At 50.0% G+C, this 24,516-nt stretch overlaps 5 protein-coding genes across 5 annotated transcripts; 3 read left to right on the top strand and 2 right to left on the bottom strand.

Annotated features, from left to right (window-relative positions):
- Window positions 1-266: 266 nt before the first annotated feature.
- Window positions 267-1,907, bottom strand: PFICI_01317 (uncharacterized protein; the record flags this gene model as incomplete). The annotated part of the gene is made up of 1 exon (XM_007829898.1): window positions 267-1,907. The coding sequence occupies one exon, from the start codon at window positions 1,905-1,907 to the stop codon at window positions 267-269; it is 1,641 nt and encodes a 546-aa protein (XP_007828089.1).
- Window positions 1,908-2,428: 521 nt separating this feature from the next.
- Window positions 2,429-3,642, top strand: PFICI_01316 (uncharacterized protein; the record flags this gene model as incomplete). Its single annotated transcript, XM_007829897.1, has 2 exons — window positions 2,429-3,238; window positions 3,292-3,642. 2 exons carry the CDS (start codon window positions 2,429-2,431, stop codon window positions 3,640-3,642), a joined length of 1,161 nt encoding a protein of 386 aa, XP_007828088.1.
- Window positions 3,643-4,453: 811 nt separating this feature from the next.
- Window positions 4,454-5,562, top strand: PFICI_01315 (uncharacterized protein; the record flags this gene model as incomplete). Its single annotated transcript, XM_007829896.1, has 2 exons — window positions 4,454-4,591; window positions 4,819-5,562. 2 exons carry the CDS (start codon window positions 4,454-4,456, stop codon window positions 5,560-5,562), a joined length of 882 nt encoding a protein of 293 aa, XP_007828087.1.
- Window positions 5,563-6,011: 449 nt separating this feature from the next.
- On the top strand, window positions 6,012-6,482 carry PFICI_01314 (uncharacterized protein; the record flags this gene model as incomplete). Its single annotated transcript, XM_007829895.1, has 1 exon — window positions 6,012-6,482. The coding sequence occupies one exon, from the start codon at window positions 6,012-6,014 to the stop codon at window positions 6,480-6,482; it is 471 nt and encodes a 156-aa protein (XP_007828086.1).
- Window positions 6,483-11,519: 5,037 nt separating this feature from the next.
- Window positions 11,520-13,211, bottom strand: PFICI_01313 (uncharacterized protein; the record flags this gene model as incomplete). The annotated part of the gene is made up of 1 exon (XM_007829894.1): window positions 11,520-13,211. The coding sequence occupies one exon, from the start codon at window positions 13,209-13,211 to the stop codon at window positions 11,520-11,522; it is 1,692 nt and encodes a 563-aa protein (XP_007828085.1).
- Window positions 13,212-24,516: the final 11,305 nt, after the last annotated feature.

The raw sequence follows: 24,516 nt of genomic DNA, 5'->3' as shown, positions 1-24,516 counted from the left end.
TGATAGCGGGACCAGGCAATATCACAGCCTAAACGTGGACGACCCAATAGCCTTCCACATCATAGTCACGGATGTCAAGTTGCAGTCAGAGTGGAAACGGTCAACGGGCAAAGCCGACTGACTATGCAAGCACGGAATAATGGGCAAGCCAGTTTCGCACATTTCCCTAAAAGTAGAAATTGGGATACAGAGTAACATGGGTAGTCGGCAAATCATTGCGACTCATTTGGTATTCGCTGGTTTTTGTCTATTGATGCATACGGTTGCTACTCAAAGTTCCACAGCTTGGTGAGAAGGTTGTCCTCTACTCCCGACGCCGCGTCGTGAGGGAGGAAAACTCGTTTGGGTATCATGAACTCCACAACTGGCGGCTTCTTGATTTGTTTCAATAGCTCGGCGTCCAACAAGCTGCTGTAAGAATGGTCGAGGAAATCCTCGGTGTTGTATGTCTGCTTGGTGAATTGCTCCGATATGATCTTTGCAATTGTCGCCACATTCGGGTGATAGTGTGATTGTAGTTGAACAAGTTCCCAAACACAACTATCGATCGCTCGCGTCTCCATTGGATCCTCCTCGTTGGCGTTGAAGGGGTCATCAAGGCCATTTGTCTTGATCATTTGTTTTTCCTCCTCCGACCTTGATTCTCGGTGCATCATAAAAGTACATAATGGATGCTTTTTGAAAAGGTTGTATATCCAAGGAACTGTCGCCACTACTGCAGCTGGTGGCGCATTGAGACAGAGCCTCGAAAGCCTCTTGATGAAGCTGGCCACCAGCACTGCCGGCAAATGTGTAGATGCAAGAAAAGTGTCAAGTAATCTGAGGAATCTTGAACGATGCTTTGAGTGTAGTATACCGGAATCCAGTAGTGAGTACAGCTTGCGGTAGAAGGATGGGTAGTCCAGGTTTCTGTGCTGGATCAAGAAGAAGACGCCCGACAAGGCAAGCAGCGAGATGGAACCGCCTTCATTGTATGAGTCTGTGAGGAAGTCGGCCAATAGCTCTGGCTGCGTGAACCAAGGGGCGATCGATTGGGTCATAATCTCCAACACTTGTTTGCGCTGATCTCTGTTTGGTCCTGTGCGCAAAAGGGCTACCCAAGCTTCCTGGCCCTGCTTCTTTTGTTGGTTTAAGGATGACACAGGATGGTTCTTCTTTTTTGGCGGCGCAGTGTAAAATTCACCCAGGTCCTCAGCGGAGTCGGGTACATCCTCGAAAAATGATAGTATGTCGAAAGCATTGCCGAAAAGGGTATCTGATGTGATGCCGGCCGATTCCTCAGCCAGGATAGTCTTCAGCGCCTTGAAGGTGTAGAAGCGAACGTCGCAAAACTCTCCCAGGAACTTTTCACAGAATTCCTGCCTAACGTCTTCTGATGCTTCCTTGACCAATGCTGAAACAATGTCCTTGAGGAATTCTCGAGGAAAGTTGTACTCCTCCTTGCTGCTGAGGTACTGGCCTTCAGCCTTCAAGATGCGCATCGCCAATGTCAGAGCAGTCGAGGCAGTTGCCTCATTGCGAAGCGCGGTCAAGACGACCTGCTTGTAGTCGGCAAGCCGTCCTTTGAGCCATTGGATAACAACAATATCTTTTTCCGATTGGCCGGGATTTCTTGTCAGGTTGCCGGCGGCTAGCAATCGTATGAAAACTCGACATAGGGAAACCGTAGCGAGCACAGCTGTCTCTTCATCACCCTGGGCAGATGCGAGTTCCAGCAGCTTGGAAATGTTGTTGTAATTTTTCTTTGACTCGAGAATCGCATTTTCTAAGAGCAGGATGTCGGCTTCGGGGCTCTCATCTTCGCTGTCGCTGCCGCTGCTACTCTCTGGCTTTGCTCGCTTCTTTGGCTTCGCAGCCCCGTCAGATCGTTTGCGCTTCAGAGGAGGCTCTGCTACTTTGGCAGGCATCGTGAAAAGCCCTGGTCGTTGCGCCGTTGTGCTATTTCAATGCTTGCACTGATTCCAGAAATTTTGTCTTCTGAGGTTGTTGCGATAAGATAAGTCTTTCCAAAAAGTTTTGGCGACTGGCGCACAGCTGCTGCGATAAGAGGAGCGATAAAGAAGTCTAGCCCCGCTCAGGTACGTACCTGGAAGCTCGAACTCCCCCAGGTGCCAGTGCCCATCATGAACTTTGAACTTGAACACGCCCTGTAACTTGACCTGTGCTTCTCCCAGGCAGACGGCTCAATACAGCCACGTGATTTGAAGACCTTACGTAATCCACCGTGACGTCGGCATTCCAGCAAACGCAACCAGCAAAGTCAGCGACAGAGCTCATTGATTTCTTTATTCCGAGCATCCTGGCGGCAACTTTGACCGCACGGTATATTAATAACCTTCTTTTCTCCACGATCACCGACCGGGCACGTCAACGCAGAGATTAGATTTGTGCGACGTACCATCAATTGAAGCGACCCCAGTTTGTCACCATGGCGGCCGTTAAGAGCGAGCCTGGCGTCAAGCTGGAGCCTGGTATCAAACCGGATCCTGGCATGGAGATGGACACAGATGATTTGAAGCCCTCGCCCGGTGGATTTGTAGACGACGAGCTTTACGAGGACGCCGGAGATCTAGAATTCTACGATGCGACCCAGCCGCAAGACCCCCAGGGGAACGCATTTTTGGCACACCTTCCAAAGTACCTTTACGACCAGTGGGCACAGCTGGGCGACGATGAAGAGCTCGTAGTTGGAAAGGTGCGGACTTGGACAGAATTGGATAAGACTGGACAGCAAGTACAGAAGTTCGCGATCCTCGCCGACCCGAGCAACCCCGCCCACCAGAATGTCCCGAAAGAGTACACATTGGAGATGAGAGACCCGAATCTTCTCAACACATTCATGTTTACGGAGCAAGACCTACCGGGCTTCAAGAACAAGTACCCAGGCGGACCGAATAATGACATCCCGGCTCATCTACGTCCCAGACCTCCCCAGCCCAAGGAGAACGGAAAGACAGAGGGCGGCGGCGGCGGTGGTGGCGGCGGTGGACGAAACCGAAGAAGAGAGCCGTATTACCGCAAGGCTATACCCAAGAAGACTGTTTTGGCTGCCAGATTTCGCAGGGAGGTGAATGCTCAGCCTGTCATGACTCCCGAGACCAAGCACATCCTGGCCATGAGAGCGAGCGACGCACTCAAACCCAAGGCAACCACTAGCATCATGTCGGGCACAAGAAACCCAGTGGGTATCATTCACGCTGGCACAGCTATGGGCAATGCCAAGATGAGCGGCTTTGTGGTGAGTACCCCTCATTATTGCTCTGGGTGGATAGATGCTAATAGCCACGATAGCGCACCGTCGATCCCAAAGCCAACAACAAAAAGGCGAAGAAAGAGGAAAAGGCCGCACGTATGGAGCAGTCTGCCCTGCTGGATGCAATTTTTGCCTGCTATACCGATACCAAGTATGATTACTGGAGTATGAAGGCATTCAAGAACAGACTAAAGCAGCCCGAAGCATGGCTGCGTGAGAACCTGGAGCAAGTGGCCGTACTACACAAGACCGGTAGATTTGCCAATTACTGGGAACTCAAGCCGGAATATCAGAAGCGAAAGCCCAACGCCGAGACTGCAGCCGAGGTGGCTGACTTTGATGACGAAGATGATGAAGATGACAACGTTGAGATGGAAGACGTTGTATAGTATGCGCGTCAAGGTGCATTTGCATTGAATTGTGTGGCATGAGTGCAAAGCTTTTGGGAAATCATTTGGCGTTTCATGGCTTCCATCATCGGCCAGGAGTTGACTTTGCAGAAAGAAAGCGCACAAAACATTATATAAATTAGAAATACCCAAGGACTGGACAGTGAGTGATTTAGGAGATTGCACGGTCCAGGTAAGATCAGTGCAAATGGGAATTGTTTAGGCGTGTCGCCGACGAGCAGGCATCATTTGTTTAGTCAACAAATTCTAAGGGGAAAAAAGAAGAATAAGGAATATTCTTGACCCAATTTACTTGGACAGATGTGAATATGGTGTAAACCCCATGCTTTTGCATACGTACTAGGTACCTATACTACTAGGTAGATACAGACAAGTGCAAATGAGCTTACCTACTACTTGTTTCAAGTGCCCGAATCTCTCCGCAGCACGAATCGCCGCCCGTCAATCCCCTTGATTCCCCTTCCGCTTCCGGCAATCCACCGTCCCCGCAATCCCACATTTTGACTCGGCTCGGGGGGGAGCTGCAAGCCCGCTTCTACTTTCTAGACTTCTGACAATCCGTTCCCCAACTCCCCTCAATACGTCATATCCCTCCAGTACATGCCTAGTCCTTGTTTTTGCATGTAAGTAGTCGTCGTTGTCGCTCAAATTTTTGTTGGCAGACAAGTCTGGGGGCGGAGCGGTCAATTGAGCAAATGGTGCGAAGTGGGAGATAGAGAGAGAGAGTCCCCCTCCCCTCCCCTTCTGTGAAGGACGGCATTCGTGAGCAACGCATTCCACCCTCCTCATCATGTCCATATTCCTCGACTTTGACGGTACAATAACCGTTCGCGACACCATTGGCGACCTCGCCAAGGCTGCCCTGCGCATTCAGTCTGATCGTGGCGTCGATCTTGACAAGGAATGGGACGAGGTCGTCCAGTCATACGTAAGTCACAGCAACGACTCAAAATTCAAGGGGAGGGGAAAGGGTGATCTGGCTATCTTTCATGTCCAGTCAGGAGAAACCAATTTGTGCTTTTCATAAAACCCAGCAATTCCCTCACTTTTGAACGACTGAAATTGAAGTCTGCAAGCCATGATACCTGCCAGCTACTTCCCACTTGTGGCCGAGATATCCGCCCAAAAAAAAGCTAATTCATCTTTGGTCACCAGATACAAGATTATGAAAATCATGTGGAGGAGTACCACATCAAGGAGGAAGACCGACAGCAGGCCGCCGCGGAGGTGGAGTTCCTGCGAGCAATGAAGACGGTCGAGCTCAAGTCGCTCGACCGGATCAACGCGTGCGCCATCTTCAAGGGCATCAGCGAGGAGGACCTGCGCGAGGCCGGCCGCGCGGCCGTGGCCGACGGCACAGTCCAGATTCGGCCGGGCTTCAAAAAGTTTGTGCACAAGCGGATCAGGGAGGGCTGGCGGATATGGGTCATTAGCGTCAACTGGTCCACGGCCTTTATCGAGGGCGTGCTGGACTGCCCCGACGAGATCCACGTCATTGCCAACCGCATCAGCGGCGACGACGGTACCGTCCTCGGCCCCGAGATGCTCGGCAGCATCGGCGGGCGCGACACGTGCCCCGAGGACCCGCAAAACCTGACCAACTCGAGCGACAAGCTGGACGTGATGAAGGGGGTTCTGCACCGTGACGGCGTCGACAAGGCCCCTAGCTTCTACTTTGGCGACTCCATCACAGACTTGGAATGTCTGCTGCATGCCATGTACGGCGTGGTGATTGCAGACGGACAGGGCGAGAAGTCAAAATTGCTGCAGACACTGCGGAGAATCGGCAAAGCCGTACCCAGAACTCGAGAGTCTGAATCGCTCATCCATGGTCTCACCTGGGCAGAGGACTTTGAAGAGGTGGATAACTTTGTCAGCTTCGGCGTAGGAGGAGGATAGGGCAGTAGTAAGCGTCAATGACTGCCACAAACTCTTTGGTAGTTTACACCGAAGACAATCGGAGCGTACAATTCTTTTCTTTCCGCCCTGGGGATTGCCCAGAGGACAAAGCCTGCGTAGGTCACGTAGACAATGGGCGAGTTCGTTAACAAGGATTGTCTCAAGGCAACATCACGTCAAAGCCGCCAGCATCTTCTTTATGGGCGAGGGACTATTAATTATGTGGTCTTTTCGGGTCTATGGACTACGATCGTGATCCAACTTCTCTCAAGCAAGCAAATCCGCATTCTTGTCCACTTATTTCCTCCCCACGTAGGCACAAACAGGACCCAAGATCACCGCTCCAGTCCTCTGCAAATCCACCACAGAACCCTGTCTCACGGCGAAACCACAAAAAGAACAACGCGCCAATCACAGGTACTGGGACTTGCTGAAAATATTTGATCACCATGTGTGTGTACAAGCGTGTACTGTACGAATTATGCAACCACTCACGATACTCTGCCAAGGTGGAACGAAAGTGTGACGAGCAAAAGGCGTTTGACAAGGGCGAGGGAGCGGAGGTGTGCAAAAAGGTATCGAGCCACCCGCTGGCCACGCTCAAGGTCGCGGGACAATGCCCGCGGTGCGACGGCTCGCAGAAAACCGTCACCCAAAAGCTGCAAAAGGCCAAGGACATGATATCGCAGAGCAAGAAGACGCTAGCTAGTACCGATGCGCGGTGCAGAGCCATTCTGGAGGACGTTGGCATTGACATGAGTGTGAGTGGCAGCAGCAGCGACGACAATGATGATGTGGAAAAGCTCAAGGGGGAAATGAATGAACTTGATGGCAAGGAGGGATCTGGCAAGGATAATGCCGCGGCCGAGGAGTTTTTGAAGAAACGAAAGGAGAGCGACAGTGCAAAACTGTACATGTAGATGGCGAGGTCTCCTATGCTCACCACCAGGTGATGATGACTAGCACAATACATGTCACTGCAGGGTCAAGTGCAATCGGTCCTGGCACAACTGGGAGCTCTGACGCAGATTGAACGGATTTCTTAGAACGGGAATTTGGAATGGAAGTGCAGCACAAACAAATTGACACATCATTTGGAATCTAGACATATTGCGCGAACAAGAATTTTTTGTTCACGATATTAAATTGGCAAGCCACTAGTATAGCAAGGGGAATCTCATTCTGGGTGGTAATAATATTACGATATCACGAGAACTGAAAACCATCCATCACGAAGCTTTGTACCTAGGCGTTGAGTCGACTCTTCCAACGCGGTTCACTTCTAGTGTGCTGATATCGATCAAGTGTGCGTTCGTATAATTATTTCTGTCTTTCAGCAGCGCAAATCCAAAACTTCGCCGTCTCATCCCGCTTGTTTCGTTCGATTCGACTCACTTTGCATCATATCTGGAGTATTTTGATATCTAAGCCATAGAGCGCAACCAACTCAGGTGAGACAAGTATCAAATAACAGTCAAGCAGGTAAACTACTCGCACACGATCGACTTCTCTGCACTATGAAGCCTGGAAGATAGATATATGCGTTTGGACCAGTCGGAATCCGCGCATTGTCGAAGGAATGGAGCTTTTCCATCATCCGTGGAACCGACTTGATCAAGATCATGGCAATTGACATGACAGCAACTGAACATGAAGTCACGGACTACTGCAACCCCCCAATATTCACTAGGCTTGGGGAAATTGAGCAATGAGAAAAGAATTTCTTGATCTGCGTGCCGGTGGAATTGTGTTCCGTCGTGTGTTGCTCTGTGTGTTGCTGTGCATTCGCCAAGATCAAAGTTCACTGGGCTGATAGATCAATGATCAATTGTAGCAGTATCCTGATACTAAACCCTACAGCTCAGCTCAATGTTCGATATCTTGCCTTTGTACTCTGGGGATATGAAATATCGTGTTCGTCTATGGAAAATGTCCTCAAGCTAAGCTCGTGCGATGGCACCATCATGATGTTCGGACAACAAATCACGGATCTTGAATTTTCCCTTCCCCTCCATATTCACTCGGAAGTCTTGGTAGACACAGAAATTATAAATCCGAGACTTTTCCACCTTGGGTAATTTTACATCCCGAGACCATGTTGATTTCATATGATGCTGTAGGTCCGCAAAATACCTCTACTACGGTGAAGTCAAATGGAGAGTCTTGGCTTGTTACTTCCTGAATCGGTAGACCTCTGTACCTGATATCATGTACACTATAGTCATGGAACAAAGTCTGCAAAGCTGCAAACCAGCTCTGTATCCTATACATGATTAAGAAAGACAATAGGGGGAGCCCACAACCAGCGGGCAGATGCGGTGGCACATGGAAAAAAGTGTTTCACAAAACGTTTTGATATAATCTTGACATCACAAATGGCCTCGGAGAAGCTGCACCCTGGAAGTTCTAATTAGGTCATCATGTAGCTCTGCTTGGGACTACCGCATAAAGTTGGTCAGTAAATACATCTCTAGTAGCTTTAGCAAACGAAAGATGTGCAACCAGATGGGAATTGAGGGGTAAGTCGAGGTCATGATACTTTTTGGTCCAACTTTCCCACGTGTCGGGAAGTAATGTCAGGGCACAGGGAAAGGGGAACAAACTACTCAAACGCTTGGGGGGGAAAAAAACCGTCATGTAAGAGAGAGAAAACCGCCACTTGGAAAAGAAAAAAAAAAAAGTACCAAAGACAATTCCAACGTCGGGACGTGCTGCGACTCAAGTGCTGGAGCAAAGTTTATATGTCCCTAACACCCCGTGTGAAAGTAGCTCTGGTGTCTGGGGTATGGCGATACTTGGATACATAATCTTACCAAACCTTCAATGAGGTACAAGGGTACTTGGGCAATGTATATGCATACTCTGTTGGGCCAATATGAGTCTCGTTTATTGCCAAATCTGGCGTTGTCCATTTTTATATAAATGTACATATGTACATATCTACGTAAAGATAACATGGTCCGACTATTACTCACTATATGATATGCTGTTGCTGATTTGTAAAAGAGCCGTAAGCGTAACATTTCCATTTTTAATCATCACATAAGAAGTATCAAGACACATCTCTAGCTCATGTCATTGATATTTAAAAAAAAAAATTACTCGGCCGAGGTAAGAATTCGCGATCGCAGGGGGAAAAAAGGTAAGCAAGAGAGGCCCTTGGCGCCGTTTCAATGCACGTAGATGACGGAGCCAGCGGCGAGCGGACAACAGGTACCCAAATGCAAAATAAACATTTCATCAATGATGATATCAGAATTGGTTTTTTTCTGGGGCCGATTGGACATCAACTGCCCGGGCAGCAAGAGACTGAATAGACGCAGCTCCTAGGCTGGAGTCAGGTAGCGTAGTCGTTTGAGAATATTCCAGCACCTTTCATACATCATGAAGATGCATTGTTCGAACCCTATGTTTGCATTTTCTCTTTCCCTTTCGCTTGAACTGTATAGTTTTTCGTCCCCAATTCAGCCCAGGGGAATAGAGAGGGGCCCAGGCCCAGGCCCTTGTTCTTTTCCTTCTTGTCTCAGTTGGGGGGGGGGCTGAGTCAGACAGATGAGCCCAGACAAAAGCTTGGGTTTTCTAAAGTGCATTTGCCTTGCCTAGGTTAGGTAGATACTAGATAGCACACAGCACGGGCTCGGGTGTGGCGTCATGGTTTCTTCCCCTTCCCTTTCTTTTCTTGTAAAAGTAGTGAACGGATGCGGGCTGTTTGGAGCCGGAGACTTTTTTATTATTATTTTGGTTGCTGCTGCTAACTGCTACCTTTGCTGCAGGAGACCGAAAGCGTTCAAGAAAAAGAAGACTAAAAACTGCTGCTCAGGGCTGACGCGTTCGTCCCAACCTCTTGGGAGGGGAAAAAACTGCCTAAGAAGAAAAAAGAGCGTTCGCCGCCAACCATTTGAATTTAATAATTATGCATGGCGTAAACAGAACTTGTCCCTGTTTTCGAAAGCTAACAAGTACTTACGGAAGACGGCAATGTATCTTCGGCTCTTGTCATCCATGGCCTTTATCCATGCGGTTTGTCTCATGCCATTTTGGGTAATTGCTATATGGCAATTTCTCAATAAAGCGTCTCTGCACTAATAGAGGCCCATTAAATATCATGATGGAATATAATCTAAGTCTTCCCTATTGTCCCCCCGGGGCATTGGAAGCCTGATAAGCCAAAGCATGATCAGATGAAGGATTCCATTTGTCATACACCCATGTGAACTCACCTTTTCCCTACAGCGGCGGCGGCGGCGCGACCTGACGGATCGATCAGCTTATGAGAGTGACTTGGAAAGGCAAGGGACAAAAAGCTCGCTTGCGAGGCACGCATGTTAGTTTGCGGGTATTACATTAGTGTAGGAGCAGAATGTTTTCAGGTAATGTCAGTTGGTTTGACTTTTGACTCTGCTAAAGGCTGAGACATGCATGCCTTGGGCTCTAAAAGACGATGAAAAATCTAGCGAGTGGCGTCTACCTTGTCTAGCCGTTCGTTAGGGGACCATCATGTCGGAGCTGATGCCATTGTTGTTGTTGTTCTTGTTCTTGTTTGTAACCATGTGAGCCAAAGCATGTTACAGGTATCATAAGGAGGCATCAGAATCGTCAAGCAAGGAGGAGACCGACCATTGGGAACTTATTGGATCATCAAAAAGGTTGCATCCGGCACCAACTTGCTCGATGAGTGGAGCTTTCAATTCCGACTATGAATGAAGAAGACACAAAAGTTTAATTCCGGGCCAAACTGCCAAGTGCAATCGGCTACTCTGAAAGAAAGGACTCGCGCGAACAACTGTCCAACCGACAGAAAATGTGTTTGTCCGACCCAAATATGCAAATTTCCCAGCCCTCATCGGACAACCTAATCTTCCGCTCATGATTTCGTCACAAGGGACTAGTATGGGGTATATCCGATTGTTGTATTCCTCCTATTCACCTAACAAAAAGCCCAAAAAGCCGCCTATCGTTCTGAATGCGGTTGAAAGCACGCGGGGGATATGAAAAAAAAAATTAACAAAGAAAGAAAAGAAAATGACACTATCAAGAGAAAAACAAGGTATCTTTCCAGGTACCAGACATGAGACAGAACTCCTCCAATGCTGCCGGAATGCGCACCGCGATTTCCGTGGTCCATCTCACTCTGACTCAGACGACAAGGCTAGGTAAGGTTGGTTTGGCAACGAATAGCAACTCATTGGCTCGATGCAGTGCACCAGATAGTCATTGCCTCGGGTGTTTAGTGGCGACTTGGCAGCACGAAAACATCGAGGGTACCACAGTGTATCGTTGAGCATGCAGCTGACCTCAGACATCGAAGCTACAGCATCGAGCCAGAAGGATCGTACCCTTTGAGCTTGAACGGCATGGAAGGTTTTCTGTATATGAATGTTGCGGATTCAAATCATTAATTATTATTTCGAGAATAACATGCAACCTTGTCCTGATGTTGCCGAGCGACAATCGTCAGCGTTAAAGATATGAGTCGCGATCCAATAACCCTTCCTCACGCCGACATGTGAGCGGTAGACGGGATCGTAGAACGAGTGTCCGAGAAGGATCAGTGACGATAAAGAAGAATCCACAATGGTATCAAGTTGTATATGCAATGCCGGCCAAACTCGAATCGTTTATAGAATGTGCAAGGAAAATTGGTTGGAGATTCCAGTTTGGCCGCTTTCGCGGTTTTCGGTGTGCTCAAAACATGGACTCTCTATTATTCGAGAGTGCCTGTTCATATGTGTATCAGTCATGCAAAGCAGGAACCGATGTAAACTCCTCTATGAGTCTGAACAAGACCAGCAATGCATGAGACCGATATTGCTCCTCCAAAGCCTCTTGATGGACATCACTTGCCGGCATTTTGTGCCTGCGGCCATGATTTTAATGACGGCAGACGCCGCACCCAGGAGCGCCAGAAACCTCCCTTGGGCAACCGAGTTCTGAATTCGACTTCATAATGGCTGAGATCATTGTGGCTGGTTTGCCCACCAATTTCCACCAGCCGGTGTTTGCTGGTTAGACCAGCCTTGAGTCACAGCTGGTGAACCACCTGGGTTTTGGGGCATGAACTGCCTGGGGGTTTGCTCAGGTGGATACATGCCTTGGCTGGGGGTACCATAACTGCTCATACCGGGCATTCCAGGATACTGCATGGCGCCCTGTTGCATTTGCGGTGTACCGCCAGAGGGATGGCGAAGCTGTGGTGCAGGTGACTGTTGCGGGTGAGGTGATTGCTGAGGCTGGGTAGTATAGCCTGAGTAGTGCTGAGGAGTCTGAGGAGTCTGAGGATGATTCCACATGGCATTTTGGTTATAGTTGTATGTTTGTGCACCCTGAGCCAGGTTGCCTGAAGGGCCGGAGAGACTTGGCGGGCGCGTTTGCTTCTGGGCAGGGGCTTGAGGCATGCCTCTCATGGGCGCTTGGCTGATCGGTTGCTGCGCGTGGATTGATTGAGAATACGGGGCAGCTGTCATCAACATCTGAGGACTCTGATTGGGGACCATCGACGGCTGTTGGAGACTAGCTGTAGCTGCATGCGGCGATTGTCCTGGTCTGGTTGTTGCCGCAATCGTTGTGTCGCCTCCGACAGATGGAGCAGAGGGCTGCTCATGAGGCCTCCGCCACATGTTTTGCATGTATTCATTGCGCACCTCTCGCCCCTGGTTGATGGAGCGGTTGAATTCGGCTGCATGGTGTGCCTGGGCATGGATTTCAGCCAGCGGGGTTGGCTGAGTCCGGTCTTGATAGGCAGGGCCGGAAATCTCCTGACGAGGGCCACCCTTCATGAAGTTGTAGTCTGGCCGGCGGTCGTTCAGATCTGTTGATGGAGCGGTTATCATGGGCATTCTCATCGGGCTTCCTGTTGGTGCTCCAATCATACCTGGTTGAACTAGCTGGGGCTGCGGGGGAGCACCAAATTGGCCGGGAGTATTCGCATAAACTATTTCGCCATGTGGACCGCCAACCAAAGGAGGAGGATTGTTGGCAGCAGCCGCGGCTGCGGCTTCTTCACGGGCCTTGGATGCACCAGGTCTTTTCTCACCAGCCAAATCTGCCTCAGTAAATCCCTGCTTGCGGGCCTTGCCCTCCCAATAGTCATCTCGCACTCTTCGTCCATTGACAATGACTCTACTGCCAAACTGACGGAACATGGACCGTGCAGTTACTATGGCGATTTGTCGAGATCGGTACGAGAATGGTAAAATCTCCTGGGCTACCAAATCGTCCTTTTCGACCTGGTTTGCAATAATCTTGAAGAGGGACCTGTTCTTGTTGAATAGTAGATAAGAGTCTCGATAGCCCAAGACCCTGGCGCATTCCGTGGCGAGCATAAAAAGCTTATCTCCGCGGTTGGGAACCAAAAATGTCCGACATCTGTACTCGCGGCTTCCGGTAAGTTGGCCATTCGCCATTACCTTCTTCTCACCAGCCTCGTCCGTTTCGCGCGGTAGATATTCATCGCCGCCCGGACCAAGTTGATCTGTGGTGTGGTCGCGTACGGTGGGCAGGGCCTTGAGCGTGGTTTTCGTAGGTGTTGTCTTGGGTGGAGGTGAGGTTTGGGGTTGAGCAGGTGTATACGCCGCTTGCACAGGCAGAGGCACACTCTGGGACTGGGGCGTCTGTGGTGGCAGTGTTTGCTGGTGACCCATGCTGGGCATGGTTGTGCCTACATGAGGCGACTGTCTTGATTGTTCTGGCATGCCTCCGGAGGATCGAGGTTTCATAATAGGCCTTCCACGTTTTCTGGGGTTGTCTGTAATGCGAGTGACAAGTTAGCAACACAATCTTTCAACGCCGACGGTTGTTGATCTTTGTACACGCGATGTATGACGCTGTGCAGCAACCAGTGGTGGTACAGCACGAAGCTTAATCGCAACGTCGGAATATTAGGAAACGCGACGCGGCCGGACTAAGATGCGGCTGTGCGCTACACATGTATACGTTTGAACTTAGGTAAGGCTTACCATCGTCTCCCGGTGCCCCGGTAGCTTGAAGATCTTGATATTCTGGCGATCGGCTCCGTTTGAGCCCACGCGCATTCGCGCTTAGTAATTCTGTAGGGTTAGACGCGAGGTCAGTCAAGTGAGCAATAGAAGGCAATTGCATCATGATGAGACTGCCTCATCATCCACATTCATCCGACGACAGAAACATTGAACGAAGATCTGCTGAATGAAGAAACAGCCATGGCCATGTGTGCAGGATCGAAAACAGTAGTGCAATTATGAGATGATGCGGTATTTCTTTTTGGACGTTGTTTGTGGCTGTCGCGACAGAATCTTCCAGCTGGGGAATGGAGCTTCCGGCGATGACGCCAACGACCGCGACCGCGAAACTATCGTCGCGGCAAGGGCACACAGGATATGCGCGGCGCGGCGCATGGAGTAGCGGCGGGGTTCCACTGAGAACCAAGATTGCAGATAGCAGGTAACTCTCGCTGCTTGATATCTCGGGTCGCAGCAAAGGCCGCGAATATAAGAAAGGAAGTTGAGGCGCAAGCAATGAACTTACCAGAATTGAGCGCAGCAGGGTTGATGGTCGCGGGATTGATGGTCGCACCCTCAGCGCCGTTTGGCTGGGTGGAATGATACATTCGGGGCGGGAGGCGAGGCGACAACGGCCAACGTCAACCTACTCCAGGTGTTGACCTTGTCGGGGTCTATCCAGTCGGTCGGTCGTGCTGCTGCTGTGCTGTACGTGCTTGCGTAAGTAGGTGCGATGCCCGATGCGTGTGGCGGGTATTTGGCGGGCAGAATGGGTAGTAGGCAAGCAGGCAGGCAGGACGGGCACGACGGGCGCGAATATTTGGTGCCTGCAGCAAACGACGTGTCTTGATATAGTTGGATCCCTAAAATTGACAGAAGATGGAATGACGCGCTTCAGCGGATTGAGGCGACAACGTTGATCTTGCCGGCTTCGAAGGGAGGAACGGAACTGCAGGTTGGCTCTGCATATGGTTGGTTAAGATGGCGCAAGTCCCAAGGCTGAGTTTGACTTCGTGGAGGGGAGGGGTCGAATAATAATAGGGAAAGAAAAGCACCCCCGGGAAGGGAAATGGGATCTCTCTTTCTTCAAAAGACGACAGGCGACAGGAGCCAGGACCCAAAGCCTTTAGTGTAAGGAATTACTGGGGACGGACTGACTGGCCTTCCTATGGAACCTGGGTGTGATGATGTAGAGGCAAGGTAGGCGGCTTGGCTTTGGGCTTTGGGACAGATACCTTTGGAGCTAAGCAGGCTGGTATTTTAGTTCGGTAGGAGCCCACTCTTTTTTTTCCCTTTGCTGGTGGACCCGCGACTAATACAGTCGTTGCTGTACCTGATCTTTTTTCTTTTTTTTTTGTATTTCCTCACTCTTTCCCTGGTCGTTCAGCTCGGAGTCCGGGGTAATCGTTCTTCTAACTTTGTGGAAATTTTTGACGTAGATCTCTTGGTTATTATATCAATAACTCTGTTGACTTTCCCAAAGAAGCTGCCGAGTGCACTCTGTTGACTGTACGCGCATGTATGTATGTGTGGATGTATGTACGCAGGCATGTACGTAAGTCGGTCTCTCATCTGTCTGGCGCAGCAAGAGAAAAGAGAAGCGGGACAGAAGTAGCAAGCAGCAAGCAGCAAGCAAGCAGGGAGGCAGGGAAGCAGGGAAACAGGGCAAGGCGAGAAAAGTAGAAGAAAGTGGGATGAGTTCTGAGACACTGCGCGCCAACCAGAGGCGGAGGCCAGGATTGGTGGGATTCGGACCAGGCTGGTTGAGCAGGTGAATACCACTTGTTTTTTTTTCTTTCCCTTCGACGAGGAGACTCGTGCCCGTTCTGACTGGCCAAGAGCGAGCGAGGGGATGAAGCAGGCAGATAGATCAAATTGTGTGTAAGAAGCCCCCCAAAAAGGTTGTAGGTTAGAGTGGCAGCAATCAGAACAGAGGACAGGCAGAACAACGACAAGACAAAAACCGGACGCAGTTCTGCACCGAGTGAGTCGCACTAGGCAGGGTCAAGGTCAAGCTGCGAGCTAAGATCTGGGGTGTGCCAGTAAGAGCCGGCAGCGGATTGCAGCAGAACAAACAGAAAGCGCAGCTTTGACTGGACAGCCGCTTGGTTTGATGCGATGGGGAATGTGAGGGATGGGATGTGCAACGGCAGCTTCGTAGTGGGTGTGTGGATGGATCGACGGGTAGACCAAAGGTGATGGAGAGAGAGGGCCTGTCGAAAAGAGCTACCGCGGCGGGCCACCTATGTAGTGTGTATAGTTGCCTCTAAAATGCTACCTATTTTCGACGTCGGGCGACTTGTGACTTAATTAGCATCTCAAGTGGAAAAGATGATAGCGCTGAAATGCAACAAGGCCGGTCCGATGGGTCTGTCGTTTTGCGCCTCCGTCCGTTGGTTGAGTGAACGGGCTAGTTTGGCGATCGATGTTCCAAGTAACGATACAGTGATAATAGTATCAGTAGCAGATGATAGTCGCCCAAAAAATAAAATACAGAAAAAAACAAGAGGCAGGCTGCCTTGGGTCTTCCTTCACAAGACAGCGCGATTGGCACTTCCTTTGGGGAATAATGGTCAGTAAAGCCCGAGGTCCAAGGGAGGTCCAAGGCTGTGCCGCTCGTGATATATGCCGCCGCTTGCTGCTTCCTTGTTACAAGGGCATTGAATCGTGTATGGTTTGAAATGATGCATGCAAGTGTATCCGAGGAAAGCTCTCCGTGCCAGTGCGTTTTTTTTTCTCTTCTCACGTTTGCGCTTGTACCCAACCGAGCCCGCAACTCATCAAACTTTTCGCGATCTGCACTGCGCTTTGTGCCCACAGGGCAGGAGACTACAGCGGCAGTAGAGGACAAGATATTTTAGAATTGACAAGAACAGACGTGTTGTCGTTATCTTCACCACGGGAGAGAATGGGTAAGAAGAAAAAAAAGAGCCCCGCAACAGCCAGGGGTGTGCTTGGGCCGGAGTCTTGGTAATAGCAGCAGCAGCGGCGATGATGATGATGCTGATGATTATGATGATGGCTAGGACGAGGAACAGTCGGAAAACGCGCTGACTGGGTGGATTGGGGAGCTTGACAAGCGATGCGACAAGAGGAAATCAACGATGCCGCCGGGAGGGCCGCCGGCTGAGCCAAGGGATCTTGACCGGGGTCTCAACAAGCCCAAACGTAACCTGAGGTACTTGAACGGCAAGGGGCCAAGAACAAAGACTGTGAGAACAGAGTCAGGAAGAGCAGGGGGGGACGCCTCGGGAATGTCAAGCACTAGTGGTCAGTAATAGGTGAAGACATTCCGTAGGCCGTACTGTAGATCCCAAGGTGCAGGAGTAGTAGTGAGAGCAACAAGCAATGCTCCTAGTTCTGAAGCTACCAATTCGGCAATGACAGCTTAGATAGCCGTGGATATGGGGATTTGTAAACGAAGCGCAAAGGAATGAGGTCTTTTCGACTAGATCCCGAGGTCACAAACTGTCTTATGAGCAAGTGAGCTGCGTGCGCTGCCGTTGCAAAAAGAGGCCCGACCGGTCAGCACAAAGATCAGTCGTAGTGGCGAAACAAGAAAACTATTGATGACTGGACTCCAATGCCTGGGCAACTCTTTTTTTGGTCTCCCATTCAGATCGAGCTGTGTGCCTATCTACCGACACCACCGGGTGGCTGCTCGGGTTTTCCTCAGCAGCAATGGGCGACTACGAAACTAGTATCATTAGACTCACCTGGAAGCCTGTCCGCGCCGTGGCTGGGTATATTGGGCGAAGTGAATTTCTTGTTCTCGTAGTGTATAGTACTTGCAAAGAGCAGTATGGGATACGTACCGCGAATACGAAGATTGAAATGGAAAACAAGTACTTCCGTAAGAGGGCTCTGGACTATGTAGGTATGCATTCCGTACCCCAGCGGGCGATAATAGCGATGATGACTACCTAGTAGGCTGACGCCTGAACGAACGGCCAGGGGCCCCGAGGACTTTGGCAGGCTTTCGTGAAGTTCACCTGAGCTTTCCAGGGTGTTCGCTCGATGTCATTAGTCAGAGGAGGGAAACGAAGGTATTAGCGGATGCAACAGTACATCATGGCAATGATGCGCATTCGCAAAGTGATATGGCGCAGCAAGTATTGGCCGAGGGTCAAGGATACATGTCAGCTATCCTTAGCAGCGGCAGCCCGAGCTTGCCGAGTAACCTAGATTAGCCTTTTGGGGTCAGCAAGTAATAAAGTGGACAAGTGGGAGAAGGGCGAGAGAGAGAGAAAGAAAAAAAAAGTGGCCGATTGATCCTAGGCCGGGCACCCAGAGGAATCCTGCCTGTCCATCTTCTCAAAAAGTAACCAAGCGAGGTATCAAATGCAAGTCGTTGTATCGGCCGAATATAGCAGTATACGCTAGTCTGCAACAGGTAGGACGTTGATCAGACGATGCAGCCGAAAGCTTAAGGAAATGACCGTTCATTGGACCGCAAACCTGAGTAGTGCTCACGAAGTTATAAGTATATATGCACGATGCGCTTGGGTCTCTTAAACTTTGACCATGAGCCATCTAGAATAGTATGCTGCTCTATGACCATGACCCCTTTGGAGAGCCATAGGAGCACGCAGAACCACAGACACGGACGCCGTTCACGGGCCAGAGTTGAGAACAGACGTTTCCTGGCCCGGTCGCACGATTTAGACTGATGGTCTTTGCGTCCGGGCAGAGTGGAGCCCACGGAAAGGAAGACCACCTGTGTTATAGTCGCTCGATCGTCGGACAAGTCTCCGTTGCATCCTGACCGCCGAAATGACGCTCCGGGGATCCCTTCAAGATAATATATACGCCAAATATGCCTCAAGATCAAACTGTGTTCTTTCAGATACAGTCTGAACAAAAATCGGGTGTATAATTAATAATCTTGGGGGGCAACCCCAACGCCCATTGGCGTGCCAGTGTAAGCTGGAAAGCACAGCACATGAGCAGACAACCTCTTGTACGACACCAAGGGGACAGGTAATGGATTATTGTCAGTTAGTATACACGTACGGCAGGGGAGTTCCATCGTCTGTGCCCGTGCGATGAAAAGATTTCCTAAATTGGCAAATACAAGTGCCCTTGAGGACACGGACTCTGTTGATGTTCCTATAGATCAATTCTGATATGCGACATTGGTTTACGAATAACGTCGCACAGTCACCGAGTCAGGGTCATGCCACAGAGATTAGAAGATACTATAGGACAGTCATATTGTGTACCAGGAGAATTCATCATCTTTTCACATTTTTCCGATAGGAGAAGAGGGGGGTGATGAGTTTTAGGGACTGTGTGATCATTCGTATTGGTTGAATATTGGACAGCCATGGGTTATACGCCGGACCAAAGGTGACCCAAATTATTTCAACCTGAGCCTTGCGGCGGCCATTGGTATCAATGCCAATCTTTAATCTGGCACTTTAGACCTTGTCATTCACAGAGCTCAGAACTTTTGATTAAGCAAGCACAGTTTCACCCTCTTCTGCTGCAGCAACACACATTGCCCCCAGTCACTTGATCGTCAGACATGAGTCTGCCCGATTGTCTCTATCAGGAGGACAGAGTCGATAACTAGACGAAAGGTGTTGGCGCTTGCATTTGGCGACGGGAAGTAGGGATGATTTTCTTTCCGAGAAAATACTCCCAGTAGATTCGAGTCAGGAGTATCGTCTAGTCGGTGTAGTAAAGTTGCTTGGCACTCTATGTATGCAGCCAGTCCCAGCATATGGAGCATCCAGATGGTAGTCTTGTGCAACAATGACCAAAGACAAATTCCCCGAGCCCCCAATCTTGAACGTGTCCCCAAAAGTGCAGTGGATTCCACCTCTTGATATTGCCGAGTCGGCGATATGCCCCTGCGCAATTGATTCAGCTATCGCCATTAAAGGCGAGGATTATAGGGATCTGACATTGCGGCGCCGGAGATCATCCTTACGACGCATAGAGCCAATCGAAAATGGGAGTTGAACACGTCCGGCCGTATGTCTGAGATCCTGAACAATTGAAATGAAATACTCCATGGATAAGATACCCTTTGATGTATCTTCTAGGTGCGGAATAAATATGGACACCCAAGTGAATGGTTATGCAAATACATGGGCCTGATATGCGAACTCTGCCCAGCCAGCTACATGGTGCCAACCCCTGCCTACTACTTGACTTCCATGATTGTCAATACTGCCTTTGCGTCAAGGAATTCATGCTGGAAGCTGCGACAGGAAAACGACAACAAGAAAGAAAGATAATAAAGGTCAAGAGATCGCCACAATAACTCCAACGAAGCGGCATGTGATGATACGAGTGGGTTTGGAGACAAGAAGCTGCCCGTTTCAACGAGTCAATATCGGTGATCAACTTTGCTGGTGTTTATCCTGGCTGGAGGTGAGTGTAGACAAGTCCCTGCTCGTGTGCTGCTACGATAGGCAAGTGATATTGACAAAAGCGGCTAGGTTGCACAGGTCTAATGTCCTCCGTAGCTTTATGCACGATACTGCAGCCGAAGCCTAGTGGCACGCTTTTGTCGAGCTGCAGAAGCGCCTCTTGCGTTGCGGCGCCGGTCCATTTCTGATGTTGACATTTAATCACGAGCTCACGAGATCAGCTCTTTTGATGGACTGTATGATGGCATTGCAGAAACCTCGATGGGATACAGTCGACTGTTCCCTGCTTGAGTTCTACTGTTTGCGGATCTAGCCTTGGGGGGGAAGAAAATGAAAAACCAGACAAGCGCGTACGATTGCCGAGTACGCCATCCTGATAGATATGGACTTGTATGGGGTCCTGTGATGATCCGAAGACTTGTGATGACCTATCAAGGATGAGCTCTGCACCGAGAGCATTCGCCTTCCTTGGAGCCTAGGCTATGTATGTTTCACTGGACCGGGGCGAGTGCCCGATGGAGATGGAAAGCTTGTGCTCTTAGAACGTCATTCCCACATTGAGGCCAATGAAGGGGCAAATATCGCCCTCGCGCAGAGAACTGCCTTTGGGATCAGAGATATGCTGAGACGGGACATGATTGGCCCCGTTCTGTAGAATCCCTGGCCTGGATCATATACGAAGAGGCGCCACAGCTGAATGCGCGGCTTCGACCGCGCCGATTCTGCGATTGTGGGCTGCCCGGAACCGACGTGCTGCCCATGGCAAGATCAGGTTATATCTAGCTGCAAATTTTGAGTTCAGTTTACGACGGCAACCCGTTTGATTAGACTGTGTTTGTCGGCTTGTTTGCTTTGCGCTATACTGGATTACTGCGAAGTTGCCGCGATAGTCGTAGCCACCAGAGAGGCGAGGAGGAAAAATATAGTACTGTAATGAGTGTGTCATCCTGGTCCGTCCGCACTCGAGCGCCGCGTGGATGCGGTTTTGGGTTGACATTTAGTATGGTGGCATGTGGATTTAGTCTTTCTCAACGCTCAAGAAGTGACCTCGACCGGTAAGCCAAGTTCCGCTTCTTTGCAACGGGCGCGCGTAAGTGCGCAGCGCTCTGCTGCTGCTGCTACTGCGACAGCTGCTTCTGCTGCTACTCTACCAACCCCTCTTCCGGGTCATGCCTTGTTGCCCGCTCGTTATGCAGACAGACTGACAGACAGATGGACACGACTATGAATGGAACGAAACGGCGCGCTTCGAGGAGGACATGATCTCCTTCATCGCGGCCGCCACAGCTCTGGGTTGCGAAAAAGCGCGGCCGTGGAGCCTCACCATGTGACTCAGCAGACTGCTCTCATATTCCGCGAGAAAAAGGTGTCGTGAGGGTGGTCCAGACTCTGGGGAAGCAACCACAAGGAGGGAGGGGGGAGCGAGATGGAAAGAGGGTGTGAAGCAAGATAGGCTTCAGAGGCTTTCAGGCCGCGGCGGTCGCATAGGCAGGCCAGGGATGATAGCAGACGACGACTAGGGTTCTCGCGCCGAAGCGACCGGAGATGCAGAGCAAAGACTATTGGCTGCCGCTGACTGCAACTATTCTTGGAGGAGCTCCATCTGGCCAACCAGCTGACATGTTCTCTAGCACGGGCCATCTGCTGCAAATCATCAATCCCTCGCCGACTCTGACCCCACACAGCCTTTACATCAATGTACATAACGCTAGTATGGCATGGGATCTATGTATTGTGGGTCTGGGCATGGATATCTGCTGCTAACCCCAATGCTTGAGTTGCATCCGCACAAGCCCAGCTGCATCAAACCTGAACATGGGAGGGGGAGGCCATGGCACAGTCCCAGGGTTGTTTCTTACGGTTGACCACAAGAGCAAAGGCAGGCAGGCAGGCAGGCAAGAAGTGGTTATCTTGTTAGAGCAAAGATGCCAGAAGAGAGCAGTCTCGAGTCGTGCATCGAACGCTCACCCCACCCTGCCCAAGCGCATTACACTGACAACCTTAGCAAACGCGACTTATCTGATAGTGAAGAGAGCGTCCATGATTGACACCCTCCCGCGCCACGAGGTACTTGGTCTTCCTCAGATTCTCGTGAGGGTTATTGGTTTTATTGGACATGGGGAACAAAAAGACACGAAAAGCAGCCATACTATCAAACACTACCGATACACTAAACGGGGCGGCAATCTGTGTCAAGGGCTTTAGCCGTAGGTACTACCTAGCTTTCTATACTGCGTGGAATACAATCGGAATCTGGATAGCAGCTCGGCATTTGGAGGGCCATGTCCTTGTCCCATTGATCGCTGGAGTACACTCCATCGATCATGGCCCGAAAAGAACATGCATTTGATTCATACAAGCTGCACTGGGGTTTCCACTTGTTAGTGGTGACCCTCCTCCCTCTGCACACCCAACGGGACAGCCCTGGCTACCCGCTCTGCAGACAGTCACACTGATCAGCCACGAGCTTATATTTGCTTTTCCTGAACCAAACTGCTTGCAGTATACCAATAGGAGCCTCTGACTTACACAGACGCACGCAATTCGCGAGTCACGACTCAAGAGGGAGAGAGCCTATTGTCACCAAGCCTGGCTCAGTTCGACTGTTGAGTGCTTGACGGGAAATTCTCAATATGGGCAGCCCTGGCACATCTTTCCGCTGCACCCAGCCGCTCTGACGAGCATTTCTGAGGTGTCAGCTGACGACTCGGCTTGCAAAAAGTTAAATACTTCCATATGCTTTACTTCAAGTAAGCCGCCCTATCCTGGTGACAAATTGTAAACAAAGGATGCATGGCCAGTAGTAAGGAATCACGATTTATAGTGCTCGGAATGAGCAGTGGTCGCACGACAGTCGGAACTCCCTCGACGGCCTCGAACACAGCATATTCCTAAAGTTTCGATATGGATCTCGGTGTTTCATGTTTAAACACAATGGTTCCTCGAAACCCCAGCTTCTGGTAACAGTGGGGAGTTGCATCTTCGGGACGTTGTATTCTACTGTTCTGTCGATTCGCAACATTCCGAAGCTTGAGTATGCGTCAGCAGGCCAGAACATTGACGGATTCTTGCATATCGGATCCCTCTTCAGTCGCTATAGCTGCGCGGATGTTGACATCTGACAAGATGTATGCCGTGTCTTGAACGGCTATCGTGCAGATGCCAATCTTGCACTTGCACCCAACCACTCCGTTTTTTTTTTCCCTCCCCATTCGCAGCGCACCTTAAACCCCGGTTGGACTATATGCTATGTTGGTCGCTCTGCCGTCTAAGCGGACGAAGCAGCGGGCGGGCTCCGCGACCTTCTGCCTAATGTAGGTAGGCAGGTATCCAAACGTTATTTCCCATTATCTCCTGCATATGTCCCATTAACTTCCGCAACTGTCACTGTTTTGGATGGTTGTCCGTGTATATAATTAATTCACTGTCACTAGACTAACCTAAGAGTTGCGTCTGCAAGAGCAAACGTGACACTGAATCTATTTGAGCAAGCGAGGGGCTTTTGCAGTATACTTAGCGTTGGGTATACCTTGCACGCCCTCTGTCGCTCTTTGCGCCTCGACAACCTGGAAGTCTCACCTGAAGCTGCATGGATGATGATCCGACGGTGTGATCTGTTCTCATGAGACGAGTTCTAATGCACGGCAAAATTATCGATGTCAAATCCCGGCAATTGTCTTTTTCTTCTTTTCTTTTCGCAATTCTCTGCCCACAATCTCAAACGTTTTCAATAATCGTGTCGTATCATACAAACTCGACTGGTCTATTTTCAGGGGCGCAGCGTTGATTCGGGGTCCCACCATGATTCTGGAATATAGACATAGTGACGCAAGCGAATATGGATGAAGTTGTCGGCTATAACGCCCGAGGGTCATTTGATTCAGACTAATATATGAAAGAGTCATCGTATTTCTGCAGCCCTAGGCTTGGGTATCCTTCTGGGGACTGTGTGACACGGCATAATCTTTTAGAGGGCGGTAGGTGGGGGTTTGCGACATTCGTTTCGGTCATCTGTTCACTTATATGGACTGACCGCACATGCAAGTCTTGCCTCTGGACCGCCTTCTTTCGCAGCCACAGTATGCGAACCTCTGCATCGTGATGTAAAGGGCTGGTATTCCTCGGCTGGTACTGAGATCCGATTATTACATATCATCCCAGGCCTTGCTGTTCAGCTGTCCGGAAACGCGGTTGTGACGCGCAACTCAAAAGCCAAGAGAGCACTACTAGCAGTCAACAAATGCTCATGCCTTCAGTGCACGAACTAGCTCAATGATCCCCAACGTGGAATTGGAAGTGAAAGGCACCTATAATGTGTCGTGTCTACCATGTAGAGAGACGCCTGAGCGATCAATCGTCTTCACAAGAGCGCAAAGGGTTTCTTTCTACAGGGGTACTTTTGCCAAAGTCATTCATCGTTGCCGTTCTTTTTTTTTTTTTTTTTTTTTTTTTTTTTTAATAAATTCTCGAAGCGTGTAGAGATTGAGATTGGCCCATCTGAGTCGATGCAGAGAAAAGCCACGTTGCGGGTCAAAAAGGTAAAAAACGAAGAGCGTTTTCCTGGTTGACCCAGGTGCTTGGGAAGCCCGTTTCCATTT

This window comes from Pestalotiopsis fici (assembly GCF_000516985.1).
Source record: "Pestalotiopsis fici W106-1 unplaced genomic scaffold PFICI_Scf_1, whole genome shotgun sequence".
Taxonomy (NCBI): domain Eukaryota; kingdom Fungi; phylum Ascomycota; class Sordariomycetes; order Amphisphaeriales; family Sporocadaceae; genus Pestalotiopsis; species Pestalotiopsis fici.
This window is presented reverse-complemented; position numbering and strand designations above follow the sequence as displayed.